The sequence below is a fragment of the Phlebotomus papatasi genome, chromosome 2 (assembly GCF_024763615.1).
Source record: "Phlebotomus papatasi isolate M1 chromosome 2, Ppap_2.1, whole genome shotgun sequence".
Classification (NCBI taxonomy): domain Eukaryota; kingdom Metazoa; phylum Arthropoda; class Insecta; order Diptera; family Psychodidae; genus Phlebotomus; species Phlebotomus papatasi.
This window is the reverse complement of record NC_077223.1, coordinates 94,380,503-94,399,160: the sequence shown is the minus strand read 5'-3', so window position 1 is coordinate 94,399,160 and position 18,658 is coordinate 94,380,503. Positions and strand designations below refer to the sequence as shown.

The 18,658-nt window shown below is 34.7% G+C and overlaps 1 protein-coding gene across 4 annotated transcripts in view; it reads left to right on the top strand.

The window, feature by feature from the left end:
* LOC129802469 (pleckstrin homology domain-containing family G member 3) overlaps positions 1 to 18,658 on the top strand; it is a 56,173-nt gene that overhangs the window by 23,638 nt on the left and 13,877 nt on the right. For 3 of the 4 annotated variants that reach the window (XM_055848332.1, XM_055848331.1, XM_055848330.1), the window contains 4 exons: positions 8,615 to 10,101; positions 14,962 to 15,115; positions 15,187 to 15,329; positions 15,418 to 15,631. In XM_055848332.1, coding sequence (XP_055704307.1) covers positions 9,280 to 10,101; positions 14,962 to 15,115; positions 15,187 to 15,329; positions 15,418 to 15,631 — 1,333 coding nt within the window. In that variant the 5' untranslated portion in view covers positions 8,615 to 9,279. Of the gene's footprint in view, positions 1 to 2,951; positions 3,049 to 8,614; positions 10,102 to 14,961; positions 15,116 to 15,186; positions 15,330 to 15,417; positions 15,632 to 18,658 lie in introns of those variants that run through there. The other variant, XM_055848329.1, reaches the window with a different exon arrangement.

The window sequence follows — 18,658 nt, the reverse complement described above, 5'->3', positions numbered from 1 at the left end:
CACTTTTATTTAAATTAAAGAATGTGGTCTATAAATCAAAGGGACAGATAATCCTAACCGGCTTATGTAGGTGAGATTCTTAACGTGAGATAACTCGGAGTGCATGCAAATTCGATTTGGAGCTGAAGTTGGGAGACGCCATTCAGTTATCTTGAATCAAATTCGTGAAATTATACAAATTTTGTATTTAAACCAAAATATCAAGGATTTGGATGAACTGATAGAAAAGTGATATATGGATGAAATGTAGACCAGAATGTTCTCTATAATTTTCCCATAGAACATGATCTCATCGATTACTCAGAAGCCAAGATAAGCGAGGTTTTTTGTTTCTTAACTCGTTTTTTCATCCAGAGTGCCCCAAGTAGTCATTTGTTGAACTTCAACTATATCAAAGAATTGTTGTATTTTGCGGGACTTTCCATTTAAAACCCTATTTTAAGTGTCTTGGTGGAGTAGAGGCAGTCAAATTGGCATCTGAGTGATTTCAAAGCGTTTTTATGGGAAAAATCATTTTTTTTAAACATAAACGGCAAAATCGGAGTGATAGCGTAGTCTGAGCGGAAAATGATGTATGGACGAAATGTAGAGACAAATGTGTTCTACAATTGTGTCGAAGTAATCATCAAAATCGGTTTAGCGACAGTCGAGATAATTGAGGTTATGTGATATTGAAATTGGTTTTTCGACTGTGGCGCCCCTGGTGTTCAAATATTCTAGAAAGTTGTAGCATTTGGTGAGATCTTTCGTTTAAGCCCTCACTCATCAAAATCGGTCACATAGAACCGGAGATATGATTTTTTGAATTTTGTGAACTTTGACCCCTCATATCTCCGGTTCTGTTTTAACCACAGCGCGCATACGCACCATTTTGGAAACGTCCTAGACTGGACTACAACATACTAAAATTTCATTAACTTGCACAATGCCGTTTTTGAGAAAAGTGACTTTGAATTTCGATGAATTTTGACGCTATCACAGCGCCACCTGTGGTGACTTTTTGAACTTCCATCTGAAAGTGCTCATCGAGACGAAACCAAAAAGGTAAAATTTAGGTCGCTATGTTAATTAGAACCGGAGATAGAGGCCGGTCAATGTTCGAACTTTGACCCCTTATAGCTCGGGTCAGGGGTTATGGATCGATTTAAGGTTTTTTTGTTTGATAGGTATAATCAACGGCTACAACATACTAAATTTTCAGCCCGATGCACAATGGAATTTTTGAGTTATTTAACTTTTAAGATTTAAAAATTTTCTTTTTAAAAAAAGCGCCCCTAGCGGTGGTTTTATGAACTTGCGATGTTAGAAGGGGAAGTGGCATTTCACGAGAGCTTTCCAAAAAGCCCTCACTTTTTAAATTCTGACAATTAGAACCGGAGTTATGGCCATTTTAAGAAATTTTTTTTGGACCCTTATAGCTCGGGTCAGGGGGGTCGGGGGACCTTAAGTTTGGTATTGATGGAAAGCTCTAAGGCCCAGCTATAACATACTAAAATTTGAGTCCGCTGAATGCCATAGGGGCGGAGCTATTGAGAAAATAAAAAAAGGGGGGTCTTCAAAATGGCGGAAGGAGGGATGGGGGGTGGGGGGTGTATGCACCAAGTTGCAATTTTCACCCGATATATAACCTTTGCCGAAAACCGCAAGTCGATATCTTTTTTAGTTTAGGAGCTATTAAGCTCCAAAGAGCGGCCGGCCGGCCGGCCGGCCGGGAACGTAACTTAGCCACATATATATTCGGAATCAGGAAGTGGCGAAACACATTTTGGCCAAATTTGAGGTCGATCGGACGACATGAAATTTTGTTAGGATTATAGTAGGTGAGATTTTGTTAAGAATCTCACCTAATAAGTTTAAATAAGGCCGTATTTAGAAACTATAAGTTTTCCAGTTTTTTGGCCGAACTGAATTTCACTATTGACGTATTCTGTGTAAAATAGAGACCTCTAGCGGCCAAAACAACCCTTATTCTACGATTTTAATAATTTGACGATTTCTACTGCAAAAATATATCAACAAATTGGGAAAAAAATACAAAAGTTAAAAAAATATAAGCTTTGCAAAATGATTCTATTATTTTGGCCGCTACTGTATATATTTTTATAAAAGAACCATAAGGAATTTTATATTTCTTTAATTTTTTCTTAAGTCCTAATACTGGGCTGCATTATTTTTTTTCTTGAAAATCTATAAAGTGCACCGAAGTGTTTGAAAATCTTAGAGGTAATTATGAAGAAAAGATATTGAATTATCTTTAAGCTTACTGAAAACTTTAGCTTGATAAGATTTGAAGTATAATCAAGTGTGAATTCGCAAAATGTATCAATTTTCTTGTAATTTTAATATTTCTGAGAATTTTATAAGAAGATTTCACTGATAAATATTGCATTTGAAGTATTATGAGTAATTATATCAAGTACACCTTTCGGCAATTTGAAATATGAATCAATTCTCAGCATTAAGGGTGAATTATCTAGACGTTACATAAGTATCTAAATGGTATTTTGTTTAATTGATGCTATTTACATACATTAGCAAAATGGATTTACTACCACAAAGCACACATGAGCTGTTTAAGCTGCAATCTCTTGACCATCCTAATTGATTCACCAGAACCTTTATCAGCAAGAGGGTGAGATATTTGAGAAGACTATATTAGGTGAACATGAGAAAAGAAATTCTGAGCGTGCACCAGAGCAGCAATGCCGTTTGACCTGTATTATATACTGTCTCTCATTTCTTTAAAGTATAAATATATCATGTATTAACTTGGTGCGTGTAACTTGTGTGTTGTCCGTTGCCATTTCGAGTGTAGAAATTGTGCAGCTTTTCAGGAGCGACTTAATTGTCGATGCACGAGGTCCCATAATTGGGTTGCATAAGCCATCAATTGCCATATAGTGTGTAGAGTGCAATTAAGAGAGATTGACCAGGTGGAGGGACAGAGGCCGAGATCAAAGCTGAAGATGAGACACTATGGGATGGGAGAATATAACGGGCGTCAAGAGGTTGGGTGTTGCAATAGATTCGGAGTTAATGGCCTCAGAGGTTCGCTGAAGTTCTTTGTAATTACAGCTTTTGTGGTCTGATATAATACCCAATTTTATTCGATTAGGCCTAAACCTTGTAGTAATATGGTTTTGCATTAGGACTTTCTATGGCAATATATTTTTTTAATAGCTAGTTTTAAGTCACGCACTTCCTGACTGGTCAGATTCATTAAAGGAATTCGGGAAAAAGATGAAGTGTGTGCAGCCAGAGTGTGTTCAAAACCTGAAAGCCTTCCCCTACATCACAGTTATGATAATTGATAATAAACGTTTTTGTTTTCGGATTTTAGTCGGACCGTCTAACTGTTTTAACTAGCTATTTTAGACTAGATCAAACTACTCCGGACAAGGAAAGTAAAGAGATAAATCTACTAAAAAATGGAGAAATTTATACTTGTTTAGTCATTTCCGGAATATCCCTTAAATTTCATTTATTGGCAGTGAAATTTAAATTTCGAGTTTTAGGTTGCCTAAGGGCCCAAATAGACTGAGGCTAATCCTCGGGGATTTTTAGCTTGTAAAATTTGACAGTAAAGAGTTATCATAAACTGTCATACACTAAGGGGTCCGGATAAATCGATTAAACATTCTTTATTTCCTTTACATAACGGCGGTATCACATTTGCACATTAAAATTTTAATGTGATTTACATTAATTGTCGCTTGTGAGCGTCCAAATATGTTATTTGTGTATGTGAGTCACTTAATATTTGGGGTTTTTCTATTTATTGATAAAGAAGTGGACTTGGCCTGCAAAAATAAGTTTATACTTACCTAAAGCATAAATATTTTTCACATTAAAAAATTAAAGAGAAAATCGCATTAATTTTTCGCATTAATGCTATAAATCAATTTATATCAAATTTTGTGGGCCAAGTCTATCTTTTTATCAACAAATAGATCAAATTTTGAATATAAAATGATTCAAACACACAAATTACACATTTGAACTCTCATCAGCGACAATTAATGTGAATCATATTAAAATTTGAATGTGCAAGTGTGATAACACAGTAATCCTTATAATATCCAAATTTTACATGCTAAATATTCTCGAGGATCAGTCTGAGTCTATTTGGGTCCTAAAGAATCTTAGCCACTATACGCTTATCTAGATTTGTCACTAGTTTCTGCGTTGGGAGAATGATAAAGAATACTGGCGATGATGGGAGAGGAGTAAAGAGCAAAAATCACTTGATTTTCTCACAAACATGAAAAGTGCAACCAGTTATGTATTTCAGGGAATACCTCTACGATGCCTCTGCCCTCGATCTCAGTTGAATCCCCATCGTTTACTTGTTGAACAGTGGCTGAGCTATTAATTGAATAAGACAGCTCAATTGTTGACTCTCTTTTTCATTCGGAGATTGCTAAACAGATGGAAAGAAAAGGCATACAGAAGGGAAGATGATGAAAAAAAAGTGTCATAAACAAATATTTTATTTGCCCATATGAAACACAAAGCGGAAATCTTAAGAAAAATTTTCTCTGGGGTTCTTCTTGAAAAATATTGACCAAAGAGAGAGATAACATAAAAGGAGAATTTCCATATTTCACTTAAGATTTTACACTGTAAGACTGCAGAATATGTGATTGAAAGTGAGTGGGAACTTTTGAGTGAATAAATTAAATGCACAGTATTGCATAATTTTATACATACAAACCGTATAATATCTTATGTATACAAGAAATCCACATAAAGTTCTTCATTTTGTATGCTTTAGTTTTTTCACCTGCTTCTAGTCTTATATTTGTCTTTGCTTTATTATCATAAGAAAGACAGGATAATTAAATAAAATTCAAACCAAATGGTTGATTCATATTTGATGTTTTTTTTTATTTGTAAGAAATTCCAGGAAGTGCTTGATACCAATTATTTACAAACATATTCCTTATCAAAATCATGCCCTCTTCTTTGGTGTAAATAAGCATATCAAATGCAGAATGATGAGAGAAAGAATGAATATAGCATTTATCTCTGACGAGTGTGCAATTTTTGCTGAAAGCTGGGTAAAAGATGTGGAAAAATTCTATGAATGAATAAATGAAAAATCGTATCTCGTTTACGTTTTAGGGTCAAGAATAATAAATTCATATTTCTTCTTATGAAATGCATCAATCAATTTCTTGTGAAAAACTAGCGACATTGAAATCATAAATCGATTCTTGCGCGCGCGAGAGGAATTTATTAAAAGAAAAATTAAAGAAAAAAAAACAGAGCTGTGAGCCGCAACGGTTTATATTTAATTGGGCTATATTTTTCGCATTTGTCTTCATTAATTCATTAAATTTTATTAGTAAGACATTGCATAAATACGTATGCGACTTTTTAAGTGGTAGAGTGATCGCTCTTGCAGTAGGATGTTGAACATACGGTTATACGACATCCTTATGATCTTAACTAGATCACTTTACTGCTTAAGAATCGGTCAAGAGTTGAACTTTGGACAAAGGAAACACGGATTTTAATTGTAAATGTAAGAAATTTGATTATCATTTAGGATTGTTGAAATCATGTTTTGTAATGTAAGGTATGTTTAATTTTATACATTATAGACCTGAGGAAGGAGCCATAAAGTTCCGAAACGTCGTTTGTGTAGTAACAAAGGAGGATGAGTCCAGATCAAAATCCGTGTTTCCTTTGTCCATAGATCACTTTATTTCATTTTGGGCTCGTTCAACATAATAATCATTGATTCATGGACGCTTTCTGAAATTTTGACTTTGAGCGTCCAGTCCAGATCATGCAGGGCCATTTTTGTTCGTGTTGTCACACTTCCCGAAAACCAAATATGAATCCTACTGATTAACGGCGAATAATTCGGATAATAAATATTAAGTTTGGATTTGGCTTAGGTTATTCTTTTCTTAAGAAATTATTAGTGTTAACATTTCCCATTCCAAAAGATACCATTTATGTATGAAATTATTGTAAAAACGACTTATACAACCTGTGAAGGAGTTTTCCATCTTTTTCACTCTGGAGGTTGGTCACCAACGCTAAGACGTCGATGGACGCATGGGAGGTGGGAAATGTGAAATGCAAGATGAAAATAAATACAATACAATACAATATAATAAATCAAGAGACGGAAATCGGAATTTTCCATGAAACAACTTTACATAGTGCTCGAACTTATGCAAAAGAATTCCCCATGTGTCCATTAAATTTATTTATACATTTAAAAAACCATTTCGAAATAAAAATATGCTTAAGAAGAGCACATTTTGGATAATGGTAGCGTTACTAACAAGCATACGGACAAACAAAGTAAATCCGAATAAGGTATATCATTTCCAGGTACATTACCGATTAAATTCGATGCAGCCGGTTTGGAAATTTCAAGATTTTCTAAAAATCCAAATTTAAGTAAATCGGTTGAAAAGTAGATCATCCAAAGTAATTAGAACCTTCGAAAATTCGAGGTCGAAATGTTTTTTCGAATATAGGTGTTCAAGAAAGGATATCTTCCAAAACATTTCGAAGATGAAAAACAAATCTAGGAACCGTTTTCGAAAAAGAAGCATGGTTTTGGTGGGAAGAGAGGGATGCAGGACAAAGGAAAATAAGACTGTCCTATGTTGACTTATGGAGAGATCGTCGACAACCGGAAATCGATATCCCTTACAGTTTAGCCTCCAGCCGTGTCACAAGTTGAAAAAGTGGATTATAACGAATGTCTCTTTGAGTTCTTGCTGTAAAAATACAATAGGTGAAAGATGGATTAATCAAGATACTCTATGAGGACACCTTCGATAATCGTCAGTAGAAATTTTGCTTCACCTCAATAAGAAAAACAAATTTTCTGTCTTGCTCAGAGCTTTTGGTCCGCATATGGAGCTTCCTCAGTTGGCGACTAGACTAGAGTCAGAAAAAGCGCTTAATCAAGTCACATCAAAATCAAATTGCAAAAGAAAAGTAGCAAGATAACTAATTATCTCTTAGTTAAAACCTTCCCAAGTCATTTACTGCTGGTGACGATCCTTCTTTTTTCAAATATAATGAACTTCAAGAAATCAAAAACAGTCTAATCGACCACTGAAGAAGGTCCATATCCGGACCGAAAGCTCTGGGCAAGATAGAAAATTTGTTTTTCTTCTTGAAGTGAAGTAAAATTTCCACTGCTGATTACCGGAGGCTTCCTCATAGAATATCCATCGCGCCAGCTCCATTATCGTAGAATCGTTCAAGATCTTTTAATAGTAGCATTATCTATGTACCTACCTAAGGACTTATAGAATGACCTTCGCAAATAACTCTTGAAATTAAAAAAGGAATTGTGAAAATACGAAGGAATTATAATTTAAAAATTAGAAAAACATTTTTTTTTGTTTAATACAGTCAATTATGTCTTGAGATTCCAAAAGAATTCAAGTATCTGCAAGATATTAAAAAATAACAAAAAAAAATTATATAATAAAATGATAAACATTTAAAGATCCTCAAAATTTATAAAAAAAAACCATAAAATCAATTTTGTATCGACAATAATGTTTTTTAAATAAACAGATACTTTTCTTTTTTATATTTCTAGCTAATTATTTTTTTTTATGTTTTTAGTTAATTAATTAGTCCCTCAATTAAAATGTTTCTCTTCTGACTTAAAAGTTAATAAAGTTTTATATTGATTTTTGTTTTTTTTTCAATTCAATTAAATCTATTTAACTGATTTTCAAAACTGGATATATATTTTTATAAATTCAAATTCCTACAATTTTACAAGATAATTCCAAAGTTTTATTGAAAACCTAAAAAGTCTTCTTGAACAGCTTTGACCTTTTAAGGGCGAGTGGGATACCGGTATCCTAAATAGTCCGAAAAATTCGTTTTTTTTTTTATTTTTGGGATACCGGTGTCCTATTCCTCCTTAAAGAGTTAAAATAGGTAAAAATAAATTGTTGTTGAATTTGTTTGGCTTTAATCTTTAATTAAAAAGATTTAGGTAGGTATTGAGGAAAAGTTAGTTATATTAGTTTATAAAAGCCGCTATCAAAGTTAAATTTTTAATGATCTGTCACAGAACTCAAAATTCAGAGTTTTATAATGCGCTACATTAAAGCTTTAATTTTTTATATCAAAGTCAACATAAACAAATTTTAATTTGAGAATTTTGTATCAGTGGAAAATCCGTTATGAATTTTTAATTAAATTCAATAATTTCAACTCAATACAAAGTAAAGTTAAACCTCGGTTATGCGATGCATCATCGTGCTGCAAATTAATATCCAATATAAGATCAGTTGATAGCGCATGACTTAATGAATGTCGCCACTGTTTCCGCCGCCGACCCACATCTCCGCCAAGAAACTGGCGCCAAGAAGAGAAATTGAGACGAAACTGAAAATGTGTGAATCAAGTGCGAAATAGTAGCATAATTGGTCTTAACATGGGATGCCAATATGTGAGAAAGAGAGAGGCTGAGGCATGATAATTGCACTTTCCTTGTTCGAAAATTTGCAATTGAGATTCTCTGGTTGCGAATTGAATCCCGCGCGAGGGAATTATGTGCGATGCGTTTTAATCACGTGGTGATTTCACCTCTATTAATTCTCTTACAATGCAGGGAGTTCCACGGATTTGGCGCCATCGGTGATCGGCTACTATGATCGTCTGTCGACAGAGATATCGAGTGGTGTGGTGATTGCGGATGGGCAGCAGGTGGTCAAGTACCCGGAGAAGCCCAAGAAGCCACCGTCGTTGCAACCGCGACGACCACCGCAGACCCTTCTTCCTCCGAATGCAGTTTCACCGCGGAAGCAATTTCGTATATTGTCGCCAACTGTTCAGCGGCTGATTGCATCCCAGGAGGGTGGGGCTGAATCAGGAGGGGATCCAGCGAAATTGAGGAAGCCCATTCCACCACAGAAGCCAGTGCTACGACACAATCAGCTGCAGATCCCACTGTCGAGGAATACATGCAAGCTATCAGCTCAGTCGGGCAGTGAGCTCGTGGACACCTACGAGTCCTCGAGGCAGGCCATTGAGGAAGCTGAAGAGCAGCAAGAACTTCACCGAAAGAGTCTGCTATCGTCAGAGGATGAACTGAAGACACCCACAAATGATGTGCATTTTGATTATGGCAAAGAACAAGATAGCACTGAGATTGTGAGTCCAGGGAGGGTCAAGAGTCTCGTGCAGCGTCTTCAGCAGAGTCCTCCGGCTAGTATCGAGGCCGTCGAGACCAGTGAATGTGTAAAGGAGGAAATAGCAGAAAGTGATGAGAAGACAATGAAGTCTTCGCCAATGGAAACGTGCAATTTCTTCGTGAAACTCCCGCCTGAAGTGCAGGAAGAGATCGACAAATGTCGTGCATCAACGTTGTCGAGAAATTCAAAAACTGACACTAAAGGAACCTACGCAAGGACCAAACTCCTAAATAATCGACCCCTTCCAGGCTCACCAAAACTCACGGAGAAGAAGAGCCTGGAAGACGACAAAGTAACAGCCACAAGACCCTTATCAGCTTATTCCCTCTCCTCTACGTCCTCCAGTTCCGGAGAAGAGATTCAGGCAGTTAAATTGGGAGCTGCCACTTCCTACCTTGCCAGCGTGGAAAGTCTGGCAGATCACAGTGATACTGATGGTATTTTGGCATTTGGAAGTGGCTTGACAATGAGCGAAAGGGCTGCCATGGAGATCATCGATTCGGAGCGATGCTACGTGGAAGATCTAGGACAAGTGATTCGGGGATATTTGGATGATTGGAAGGAAAGAGCTTGTCTCCGACTCGACGATCTCACCATTCTCTTCAGCAACATTCGGGAAATTTATGAATTCAATGGGATCCTCCTGGAGAGGTTGACATCAGCAGGACGTGATCCAGTGGGCATTGCAAAGTGTTTTATTGAGTTGAGTGGCAGATTCTCAGTGTACACGACCTACTGCACAAGCTACCCAAATGCCATCTCCCTCCTGACAACGCTGCTCCAGGCCAGTCATACTAATGCCCTGCTTACGTCGACACAGAAATTGCTGCAGCACAATTTGCCGTTGGGATCGTATCTGCTGAAGCCCGTTCAGCGAATTCTCAAGTACCACCTTTTGCTAGATGTGAGTACATTTCTCATTTAGAATTTTTCTCCTTCTTTCCCTTCCCATAACGCCCCGCAGCCCAATATGAAGTGCTTTTAGGCTAATGGTCAGTCTTGGGTGCTAAAATACAAATTCCATGCCTCGTTGCTCCCATTCTAAAGCCCAACATGTCTTTTTATCATAACATTAGCCCAATTAAATGTCGCTGATAGGAAATATTGCAGTGTCATAGCTATTTAATGTTATGGCTGGTAATGAAGTAACGGATGATGGAACAGACGGAAAAAGTAACAAAATGAGATCAATTTGTCTCGCAAGAAGTATATTGCATGACACGCAAATAAATCTATGACTATAATTATGTTTAAAGATAACTCTTAGTCAACTTTCACGAGTGAAAAAGAATTATTGACTCTTTTTAAATAAAATTACTTAATATGAAAAAAAATTGCTAAATTAAACTAAATTCTTTTGAGTTCAAAGTCAATAGTGAAAAAGCATTGATTTTCAGAGAAGGAAAGTAGCTTGAAATAAAAATTTAAGTTGAAGTTTAGGGCGGAAATAAGTTTGTTATAAGAATGTAAAAGGATTATTTGAGATTTGAGACAAAGAGTCAGTGTGATACCTTCGAACCTCTCGGATTGGACAATACAAACCTCGGACAACTCATTTTTTTCAGATTTCTATTAATTTGGCTCAGGCTCATGATTCTCTTGATCATGATTCATTAATCCTTTAAGGACTATTGGAACACTGGTGTCCCATTAAGAAAATAATTTTTCCTGACTATCCAAAACTATTTTGTTCTTATGTCTGTACATAATTGTAAAGTAGAAGGTTGAAGGAATCTAGAATATTTTTGCAAGTCTCTAGCTATTTGCTATATAGTAAATATTTAAGCTCAAAAATGGCGAATTTTTAAATTCTCAAATTCATAATTGATTTTATTTATTTTTTATACTTCCAATTTTTTTTAGCAAAACCCTTTTGGCAATAAAAACTAGAATACTCATACGTAATATTTTTCATATAAACGAAAAACATTTATTCATTGGTATTGTCAGAAAAATTACTTAAATTTTTGGGCTATCTTTGTCCCTATCGTTCATAGAAGCACAAAATACACCAAATCAGACTCTGTTGGACTTTCCAAGGTTAGATATAAGACTTATCATTGATTATGTTTCCCAGTTTAATTTTTATTGTTGATTTTCAGTCCGTAAAAAGTGTCTCGTCGTTAAAGAGTTAAGGAACGTACATAAAAAGCCACTGATCGTATATCAATGTAGCCCCACAGCTCAAAGTATCTCGCCTCCCCCTACAGAACTTTTCATTAGCAGTAATTTTCTGTAAATGGGACACAAGGGAAATTTGGGTATATTGCGTACCTTTGAATTAGGGCAATATTCAAATTATAATTTTTTCTCCTATTTTTAAATAGAACAGGACTGGACCTTACCACGATGATTAATTTAACTCCACAGAGAAATTGTGAAACAAAATTGCATTGTGATAAGGCTCAAGGCTGATTTTTTTTTATATTTACAAAGAAAAAATAGCATAATTGTTCGTAAATGTTTATGAATTCCTACTGGGAACTTATGAAATGCTCATAAAGCGTATAATCCACTTAAAAAGTTTGTAAAAAAGAGATGCAGAACGTCCCAGCTTTGCTGAATGCTTGAACTCACGAGATAGAGCTCTACGTGAATTAATTTTTCGCATGATCTTTTGCTGATTACTCGTCTACTAGAGACCAAATTGATTCATAAATATTTATGACTCAATTTGAAAATAAAAAAAAAATTGATACTTAATCGATTCATTACCGATGAAGATCGATGCAGCCGAGTTTGAAATTTCAACGCCTTTCCAAAAAATCTAAATTTAACCAAATTGGTTAAAAAAAATGAGCCCTCCAGAGTGATTCATTTTTACCTTCAATAATTCAAAATGGCGAATTTTCCGGTCATAGGTATGTTTGAATGAGATGTTCGCCTCTAAAAAATATCCTAAAGTCATTGAAAAAGTATGGGCCAATTTTGAGAAAAAAACGAAATAACATGGTTTTAGAGGGGAGAAGGGGGGATATGGGGAAATACAAAAAAAACCGTTCTAAATAATGTCCACTTATGGGGGGGGAGGTCATCGAAGACCGGGAGTCTTCGTTGACCTCTAGCTCGGAAACAAACTTAAGATAAAGTAAAAAAGAAATTCAAAAAAAAAAATATTCAAAAATACTTAACCGGTTCATTACTGATGAAAACCGATTGCCAAAGATGAGGTAATCACCTTAAAGCGGTCTTCAGACTAGACGATTAGCCCAGTTCCCGACGGTCTCAAAATCTTAAATAGTGACCAATTTTATTGCTTTACTATTGCTATAGCAATTCTATTGCTAAGTTAAATTTTTCCAAAAACTTTGATCGTTGAACAATTAGAGCACTTGAGCCATATGGCTAAGTCTCAGGTCTGAAGCCTGCATAAGATAAAACATTTTTTTGGTTCTGCCCAGAGCTTTCAAACCTGATCGGGATCTTCTTCAGTCGTCAACTAAATTGTGTCTTCAGAATCTTTCTCTTTTTGGAAAAATTTGAAATAAGGAAAAAGACAAAACCAGATTTCAGTTAGAGACAAGGAGCGAGACCAAAAAGAAAATTGCCACAAAAAATATAAATTTTTCATAAAAGTTCAAAATTAGCGAGAAAAACTTTCCAAAAAGGAAAAACTGCCTCACACTGACATCCTGCCAGTGATAACCCAGAACCCCATAAACTTCATGATCCCTAAGAAAGACTCTGGATACACAATTTAGTTGACCACTGAAGAAGATCCCCATTAGTATCGAAAGCTCTGGGCAAAACCAAAAAATGTTTTCATCTTAGGGCAGAATCACATTGACAATAATATGCTCGCCGTAGTCTCACCGTATTTCGTTAATTTACGCATTTTGATTACAATTCTTACGTAAATTCTCGATTAACGTATTACCTTACCTCATACTCGGTGGCACTAGGTGAAAATAATATAAGAAAATTGAAGAAATAAAACGAAAATGAGATAAACGGTGAGCAAAGAAAAATTACACGATTAATTTCTCTTACAGTTTTTTTTTGCTCACCGTTTATCGTATTTCTGTTTTATTTCTTCGATTTTCTTATATTATTTTCACCTAGTGTCACCAAGTATAAGGTAATGTAATACGGTAATCGAGAATCTGCGTAAGAATTGCAATGAAAATACGTAAATTAACGAAATACGGTGAACATTTTACTGTCAATGTGATTCTGCCCTTAGGGTGACTACCTTTTCACTGGCAATGACCAGAGATATCCCTTTAAAATCAATTGCATCATTTTATCATTGAGACAAAATATTTAAGGATCAACATAGTTTTTCTTATTATTTGTTTTTTCTTTAATATTTAGTTAGATTTCATTTTTATTTGTACACAATTGTAAAAAAAAGTACGCGATGAACAAACATGAAAAATTTATCTTCTTTTCTTCACTAAGAGTGTTTAAAAAAATCCTAGTCAATTCTATTAAATCGGGAATCATGTGGATCAAAATGAAGGTACTTCGAAAAACTGTATTGTCCGTGTTACTGTGTGCTCGAAAGATATTATCAAACTGAAGGTCTCGTCAAAAACCGTCCCTTCAACTTTGTGTACCTAGCCTACAATTTTGTTTTTAAAATAATATGTTTTGAAAATTTAAAAATTTTCATTCCAATAATTAATTTGAATACGACCTTTCAGATAAATTAAGTAAAATTTTTGGGATAACTTTTTCAATAATACCATCAGTTTTCGATTTTAATCAAAGTTTCGTCTGTTAACGGGCTAGAGGTCAAACAGTGCGAGATATCGACTTTCGGTCTTTGGTGACCCCCGCCCCCATGAGTCGATATTATTTAAAAGATTTAACATATTCTTTTTTCTTCCTCCATAATTAACTATTGTAATTGTAAACTTTAAACTTCCTATTTATTTATTGATTAAAAAAAAACTTTTGCAGAATAAGTTATTTCAGAATGGGATATACGGAGTATGTACGTAAAATGAACTTTCTTGTAGCTTATGTTTCTAACACGTTCATTGTGGATAATGAATGACTTGAATATCTGCCAATAAATTGAAAATTTTAATACAATATGGGAAAGTTTCAAGCGTTTAACTAATAGTTTTGATCGTTTTTTGCTTCTTCCAAGAACCTGATGATGAGTCAATAAAATCTTTCAACGTTGCAATTTAAATCCTAGGCAATGAATTTGCGTTCAATGTTATGCTTTTGATCTTCTATTTTTGATCTAAAAATAGTCAAAAATGATTCATAATTTAGTCTACAAGCGATTAAAAATTGTTGGAAATTTTGAAAGATTTGGGGTATTTTGATTACAGCCTGGATTTCGCGGAAAATGTCTTTATCGTTAGATAAGATCTTTTCCTTGAATACTGTGTAAGAGATTTCCATGGTAAATTGTTAATTTATGTTTTTGTTCTCTATAATTGACAATGTATGGTGCTAATTTGGAAAATAAATTGTGATAATTATTTTGTGGTGTAAATTTTCATTAGAATATTGAAGATAATCTGAGTTGTATTGCCAAAACCATTTCCTCCGTTCATCTTTTACAAACTTTTAAGAGCTAACTTTTAAATGATGCAGTGTGGGCAGATTAGGTGAAAAATTAGAGTGAAAACGCACTAAAATGGATATTTTATAGGATTTCAAGAAAATCCAAAGTGCTTCATATGGGACAAAAGGGGGAGGAATGAGAGAGAGACAGAGGATTTTGTGGAATGGGGATTAAGTGAAAGACAGAGATTAGTAAGGTAATAAATGTTGTTTCCTTCTGGGTGTGGATTATTTTTAGAACCTGCGGAAACATTGTGATGTAGCTGAGGTAGCACAAGCACATGAATTGATGCGTGAAGTGGCGAGGAATATTGATCAAGTCAAGAAGAATCTGGAGCAACAAAGTCGTGTGAAGGAATTATCGGGAATTCTGGATGGGTGGTTAGGACCAGGTATAATTGATTGACTTTGAAATAGGCAGAGATAATGAAATAGTTACTGAAGAGTAATATCTTTGACCTAGAGCTCACAGTTCTCGGTGAACTTCGCCAGGAAGGGATGCTAATGGAAAATAGCAAACTACGTGCAGTATTACTCTTTGAGACAATGTTAATCATCACGAAGCCAAAGGAGGACAATCGACTGCAGTTTAAAATGTACATAAAGGTGAGATTTAAAGATTTACCTCAGGTGAATTGTTGTGTGAAATAACAAAAATATAATTTTCTTGCTTTCTACGACAAAAAAAAATCAGCGACAAGATATAATGCTTGTGGAACATTTACCCGGTGAACCGACAAGTTTCAATGTGATCCCAGTAAATGATCCTCGCCATCAGATCAAACTGACGGCAAAGAATCGCGAACAGAAGCGTGTTTGGGCACAACATATAAAATCCGTGATGCTGGAAGACCTAAACATACCCAATAGAGCCAAAGAGCTCGTCTTCAAATTGGGCGATGAAGAAGGTGAGTTGGAAACTGATATTTTTGTCACACTTGCATTCCTTCTCTATATTACAATGCCAAATAGAAGGAGGTGAAATATTAATTCAAATCTCTTTTTATGCAAATTCATGACATTCAAATTACTCAATATCTTTTTTTGTTGTTCATTTTCTTATTTAGTCAAATTCATAGAGTAGTGTGGGTGACTCTTCTGGCTGAGGTAATAATTCTTGAAGCAAACGAAAAACAGCAATGCATTTACAATTCCTTATCGTCTTTTTATATTCCCTTTGCCTTTTTTTATTTGTTATCTTCCCAAACATTCTCATATGCATTCCACCTACCCGAAAAAAATAACAACAGAGACGATGAGCATACAAAAAATCACAGTAGAAGTGAAAATGTAGCATATTTTGATAGTTAAATATTCAGCATATGCAAGGTGTTTGAACAATATACTCCATTGTTTTGATTTCTAACTATCATTAAGAATATAAATAAACTAAATTACGACATTTGATTTTAGAGATTCTATGAGATCATGGTAAAATGTACAGTATTTTAAATGCTAATCGATTTCAATTCAGATGAAAACATAGTATTTTCAGCTGAATTTTGATAATCTTTAAACGAAACTCGCGAGCCAATACCATTTCCATATATTTAGTTAGCACTTTTTGTTCAAGAGCTGCTGACCGGTCAGCATATTTTTGCTGATCGACTCTGCAAAAATATCTGAAAACGCTACCTTGTTCAACTAATTGTGCTCGCTGGGTGGTCAATTTTTATTTCAAATTGAGCGGTTTCAGAAATTCACTGGGACCAATACGTAAATCAAATCAATGTTTGTCAGTACATTATATTTTCTTTGAGCTCGAGCAATAAGCAATCGATTTTGGTAAAAAAAAAATTACGAGTTTAGTTCGGTACATAAAAGACGCCTTGTATTCTTGAGTTTGGTCAGTAAAAATTACCTTGGTCTTGATTTGATTTGATTTGGTTTGATCAGTAAAATATGGTTTTTGCATTATTAACTCTTTAAAGATGATTGAGTCTCCAGGGTGACCAAAAACACAACTTTTCCTACGTTAATTTTAAGTTTTGTATGCCCTAAAATGTAACAAAAAATGATTTTTTCGGTACCCGAATTTTTGACTCTCTAGCTTTTTTCTCTCGTCCACAAAGAGTTAAAATATAAATGTATATCAATAAAATATTAAATTTTGGCCAATAAAAACTGATTTTATCCTGTATATCTTTTTAATAATAGAACAAGATATTTTGTGGATCAAAATCGTTTATCATTGATCTAATAGTTTTTTACAGACCGAATCTAACCCATATCTTTACTTATAAAATGAGTTTTTTATTGACCATTTTTACAGAAATACAAACCGTTTTAAATCACTTATTTTACTGGAAGGAAGACTTTTCTATAACAAATAAGCTGATACCAACCAAAATCCCGAAAATTCAAAATACCGAAGACACAAAATCTCGAAAAGCCAAAATTTCGAATGAGCCGAATTTCAGAGTCAAATTTCCAAATGGGCCAAAATCACAAAAAATCTAAATCCCTAAAAGCGAAAATTCTGAATAAACAAAATCCCGAAGAGAATAAATCTCGAAAATCCAAAATCTCAAAAAGCCAAAATCCCGAATGGATCGAATTTCCGAATAATCAAAATCACAAATAGACCAGAATTCCAAAAAAAAAAAAACATAAATCGCGGAAAGTCAAAATCCCGAAGAGACTAAATCCCGAAAAGCCATAATCGGAAAAGACAAAATCCCGAATGAATCGAATTCCCGAATAGACGAAATCCCAAATGGACCAAAATTCCAAAAAACAAAACCTAGATCCCGAAGAGACTAAATCCCGAAAAGCCAAAATCCCGAAAAGCTAAAATCTCGAAAAGCCAAAATCCCCAATGGATAAAATTCCTAAATAGTCAAAATCCCAAATGGACCAAAATTCCAAAAAAAACCTAAATCCCGGAAAGTCAAAATCCCGAAGAGACTAAATCCCGAAGAGCCAAAATCTCGAAGAGCCAAAATCCCGAATGGATCGAATTCCCGAATAGTCAAAATCACAAATAGACCAGAATTCCAAAAAAAAACCTAAATCCCGTAAAGTCAAAATCCAGAAGAGACTAAATCCCGAAAATCGAAAGTCTCGAAAAGACAAAATCCCGAATGGATCGAATTCCCGAATAGACGAAATCCCAAATGGACCAAGATTCCAAAAAACAAAACCTAAATCCCGGAGAAACTAAATCGCGAAAAGCCAAAATCTCGAAAAGCCAAAATCCTGAAATGGAGGATAATGTGTGGAATAATTTTTCAAAATACAGAAAATTTTCCTTTACCTCCAACAAGATTGGATGCAATCGTGAGTGTAGCTATAACGGCTTTACCACTTTTAATAATTTTGGATTTTGGCCTTTGGGATTTTAAACAGGATCCAAATAAGCTTCATCCAAAATAATACTGATTTACGCTTTATGTAGATTGTACACAAAGATGGATTTTGAATGTTCAATGACTTTCAAGTGATAAGAAACTCTCACAAATCCATTTGGTATGGAATGCGCCAAGCATTATAATCTTCAGTTCTTCCAGTTTTCGTTGCAGGATTGTTTTTTTTTCTGGAATCAAAAAAAGTCTTAATTTTATCCAGAGCTTTTGACCTCCAGTATGGGTCTTCTCTGCATCTTCACAGTGTAAGTCACTGAAGAAGACCCGTATTGAGTGTCGAAAGCTCTGCAAAAAATTGAGCCTTTTGATTCCAGAAGAAGAGAATCCTTCAATATGGACATAAATTTCTCTATGTAGAGTCCATTAAGTGAAAATCAAAACATTAGTATGTCGCTAGTTTAAATACCTTGTATTGAGAGGCCAAACAGAAAAATATTCCAATATTGAGAGCACTTCAGACAGTTTTTTTATCTCCTGTCAATTGTATATATTTAGTTAACTTGTACTAAATAAAAGAGAGTTACAAGAGCTGTAAAAAAGGTGAAATATTTTAATTTGCATTTCTGCTAT